Source organism: Vigna radiata, chromosome 2 (genome assembly GCF_000741045.1).
Source record: "Vigna radiata var. radiata cultivar VC1973A chromosome 2, Vradiata_ver6, whole genome shotgun sequence".
NCBI classification, from domain to species: domain Eukaryota; kingdom Viridiplantae; phylum Streptophyta; class Magnoliopsida; order Fabales; family Fabaceae; genus Vigna; species Vigna radiata.
This window is the reverse complement of record NC_028352.1, coordinates 15,103,539-15,107,949: the sequence shown is the minus strand read 5'-3', so window position 1 is coordinate 15,107,949 and position 4,411 is coordinate 15,103,539. Positions and strand designations below refer to the sequence as shown.

The following is a 4,411-nucleotide window of genomic DNA, read 5'->3' as shown; positions in this document are numbered from 1 at the left end:
AGTCAATTATATGACTTCAGCCAACCTTATGCACCGTTTGGTAGTTGGTCATCAGACAACTACCTTCGAGTCAATTATATGACTTCAGCCAACCTTATGCACCGTTCGGTTAAAACAAAATCACTGAATATAAGCTGAAAGTGTTTATTGAACTTAGAAATTGCGCAAAACATATAACATGTGTACATCGTTCAACTAAAATAAAATTTCAAATGCACATTGTTCAACTAAAATAAAATTTCAAATGCGAAATATTCCAAGTATTGGGGATGGTCTTCCCGTCCAGAGATTCAAGACGATATGCCCCATTGTGCAAGTTTTCCTTGACCTTGAAAGGGCCCTCCCAATTAGCTGCAAAATTGCCATGAGCGGCGTCCCTGCGTGCACTAGCCGTTCGTCGCCACACTAAGTCCCCTTCCAGGAACTGTCTTGGCTTGACCTTAGAATTATATCGCCGCGCTATCAACCTTTTATGTGCTTCTACCCGAACGGCTGCCATCTCCCTCCTTTCTGATAAGACGTCTAGAACACTCCTTAACGACTCCTCGTTCTGGTGCGTGTCATAGGCTTGTCTCCGTACTGCCTCCCCACCCACTTCAACAGGTAACATAGCATCCGTTCCGTACGTGAGGTTGAATGGGGATTCCCCTGTTGCGCTGTGAGGGGAGCATCGGTATCCCCACAACACCTGTTGAAGTTCGTCGACCCACACTCCCTTTGCTTCACCTAACTTTTTCTTCAGTTCCTGCAGTATGATTTTGTTCATGGCTTCGGCTTGCCCGTTCGTCTGGGGGTGCTCTACTGAACTTGTTAAGGGGGTGATCCCCAACTCTTTGTAAAATGCGACGAGTTTTCTATCCACGAACTGTCGCCCGTTATCTGTGATGAGAAATTTGGGAATGCCAAACCTGCAAATTAATTTCCACACAAACTTTTGTACCTGTGCTGCAGTTATCCGGGCTAAGGGTTCGGCTTCCACCCACTTGGTGAAATAGTCAACTGCCACCAAAAGAAACTTCAACTGTGCTCGGCCGGTCGGGAATGGACCCACAATATCCATTCCCCACTGAGCGAAAGGCCAAGGGGACACTAGACCGGACAACTCTGCAGCCGGCTCGTGAATAATGTTGCCGAACCTTTGACATGCTACGCATCTTTGAACGAAAGCTGGACAGTCCTTCTCCATTGTGATCCAATAGAATCCAGCCCTTAGAGCTCGGGCTCTAAGCGACCGACCGCCCCCATGTCTACCGCATATCCCATCGTGCAGCTCTCTCATTACATATTATGATTCCTCCTTTGACAAACACTTTAACATGGGTGTCACATACCCCCTTCGGTACAACTCCTCCCCTATCACGACATACTGAGCGATTTGTTTGGATTCGTTAGGACGAAGAGTGGTTCCCTCGTCTTGTTTTTTCATTAAGAGCATAATTTCCCTTCTCCAATCATCCCGCTCTGCCATACAGCTGACGTGTAGGCACTCAATGGCTGGCTTGAATAGGACCTGTCGGATTAAAGAAGTTAACTGCCCCTGCTCCTTACCGGTTGTTAACTTGGACAATCGGTCTGCCTTGACATTCTCCCCCCTCGGGATGTACTTCAGCTCTACGGACTTAAACTGAGCCATCAGTTGTGCTGTCTTGTGATAATATTGTAGTAGTTGCTCATCTTTAACTTGGAACGTCCCCTTCATGTGCCCTTCTATCAACTGCGAATCAGTCCTGCATCTCAGGGAGTCTATCCCCAGATCTCTGGCCAACTCTACCCCAGCGATTAGAGCCTCATACTCAGCCTGATTGTTGCTAACTTTGAACTTAAATATTTGGGCCTGCTCTACCACAATGTCGTTCGGTCCCTCTAGAACAATCCCCGCTCCTCCACCTTGGCGACCGAACGATCCATCCACAAAGAGTGTCCACTGCTGAAGCTCTTGGTCCTCCTGGGGAAACTCTGCCACAAAGTCCGCTAGGTGTTGGCCCTTGACCGACCCCCTGGGCTCATACTTCAATCCAAATTCAGAGAGCTCCACGGACCACCCGATCATTCTCCCCGCCAGATCAGGATTCCTCAATATCTTGGAAATGGGATAATCCGTTCGGACTGTCACCTGATGTCCCTGTAAGTATGGTCTGAGCCTTCGTGTAGCGTTCAATAAAGCTAGTAGAACCTTCTCCAAACGTTGATACCTTGTTTCCGCCTCCTTAAGACTTCGGCTGACAAAGTATATCTGTCTAAATTCGGGGGCTTCCTGCACTAGAGCTGCACTGACGGCCTCTTCACCGACCGCCAAGAACAACTGTAACTCGTAGTCGTAGTCTGGACGTCTCATCACCGATGGGTTTGACAAAATACCCTTCACTTCTGCGAATGTTGCCTCGCATTGTTCATTCCACCCTTCCTGTGCCCCCTTTCTCATTATTGCCAAGATCGGTTTAATACGATCGGCTAGTTTGGGTATGAATCGAGACAAAGATGTTAATCGTCCCACCAGCCGCTGAACCTCCTTTAAATTGTTCGGGCTTCTCATCTCGAGAATCGCCTTACATTTATCGGGGTTAGCCTCGATCCCTCGGGAAGTCAACATGAATCCCAGGAATTTTCCTACTGAAACCCCAAAGGTACATTTCAAGGGGTTAAGTCGCATTCCAAACTTTCTTACCTGGCCGAAGACCTCCTCTAAGTTCTGGACATGTTCCTCTACCGTTCGGCTGCGTATCACCATGTCATCCACATATACCTCCATGCACCGCCCTGATCTGCTCCTGGAATACCTTGTCCATAAATGCTGGTAAGTTGCTCCTGCATTCTTCACACCGAAAGGCATTACATCATAACAGTAGTTAGATCGTTCGGTAATGAATGCCGTTTTTTCCCTATCCGGCGGGTACATCGGAATTTGGTTGTACCCCGAGTATGCATCCAGAAAGCTCAATATCTCATACCCTGACACCCCATCCACCAGACCGTCTATGCTTGGAAGAGGATATGTGTCTTTCGGACACGCTTTGTTCAGATCGGTAAAATTTGTGCACATTCTCCATTTCCCGTTCGCTTTTTTCACCATTACCACATTGGATAGCCACATGGTGTATTTTACCTCCCAAATGAAGCCAGCCTCCAGTAACTTCCCGACATCTTCCTCCACTGCTCTTCTTTTTTCTCCACCCAACCGTTTCTTCTTCTAGGCCACCGGTCGGGCGTCCTTGAACAGTGACAACTTATGAGATATCACGTTCAGATGAATACCAAGCATATCAGCCGCTGTCCACGCAAATAAGTCCTTATTCTTCAACAAAACGCTCCCTATGACTTCCGCCTGGTCCGCAGTCAAATTACTGCCTAACATGGTGGACTGTCCCTCCCCTTCTCCGATGCCGAACGCCTATACCCCTCCTAATGGTTCCACCCGTTCCTCCAGAGGGGACCTTGGATCCAATTCCATCATAGCCACCTCAGACTTATTGTGCAATGACTCCACTGCTCTGGGTTTTACCCTTAATCCTGCTGCGTAACACTCCTGAGCCATCTTTTGATCCGCCCGGACAGTGTGAACTTCACCATCATCCGTTGGATACTTCAACGTCAGGTGAGGGGTTGATACAATGGCCCCGAAAGCATTTAAGCATGGTCTTCCTAAAAGAACATTGTAAGAAGTTTTGGCTTCTACCAACAAAAAACGAACTTTAATCTCCCTGGCCCTTCTGTCCATTCCCAGACTTGTTCTCAGATCAACATATCCCCTTGTATCCACCCTTTCTCCTGCAAACCCCACAATCTGCTCATTGAAGGGCATGATGGCGTCCTCTGAAATCTCCATGCGCTTAAACGTCTTCCAATATAATATGTTGGTTGAACTTCCCTGATCTATCAGGACCTTTCCCACTTGGTACCGAGCGATCATTGCCGTAATGACCATCGGATCGTTTTGGTCCAAATCTAGTGCGTGGAAGTCTTGAGCGGAAAAGGTAATTGCGGGCATAGTCCTTTTTGCTTCTCTCGATCGATTGATACTATGCAGGCTCCTCAAGTGTCTCTTCCTGGCGGCCAAGGTCGAACCACCTCCCGCGAATCCCCTTGAGATGGTGTTAATGACACCCCTTACCGTACGATTCGGGCTTCTACTCCTGCTCCTGTCACGCCTTTGGTGGTGATTTCCCCGAGGTGGGTTGTTCCTTCCATTGGGTCCTCCAGCTCTGACCGAAGAGGGCCCCCTTTGTCGCTGTACGAACCTCTGTAAATGTCCCGCCTGAACGAGAGTTTCCAACTTGTCCCTCAGCGTAACACAATCTTCTGTTGTATGCCCTCTATTTTGATGGTACCGGCAGTACTTGTTTTCGTCCGCGCCGGGCGGGGTAGATTCTTGGGCTACCGTTATCAAGTCTGCTCTTAAGGCTTCCTCCAACAT

The 4,411-nt window shown here is 48.3% G+C and overlaps 1 protein-coding gene across 1 annotated transcript; it reads right to left on the bottom strand.

The window, feature by feature from the left end:
• Positions 1–3,388: 3,388 nt before the first annotated feature.
• Positions 3,389–4,411, bottom strand: LOC106752481. The gene has a single exon (XM_014634170.1). The coding sequence runs from the start codon at positions 4,409–4,411 to the stop codon at positions 3,389–3,391; it is 1,023 nt and encodes a 340-aa protein (XP_014489656.1).

Coding starts and splice junctions, on each gene's coding strand:
- LOC106752481 (XM_014634170.1), bottom strand. CDS start 4,411: ATGTTGGAGGAAGCCTTAAGAGCAGACTTGATAACGGTAGCCCAAGAA.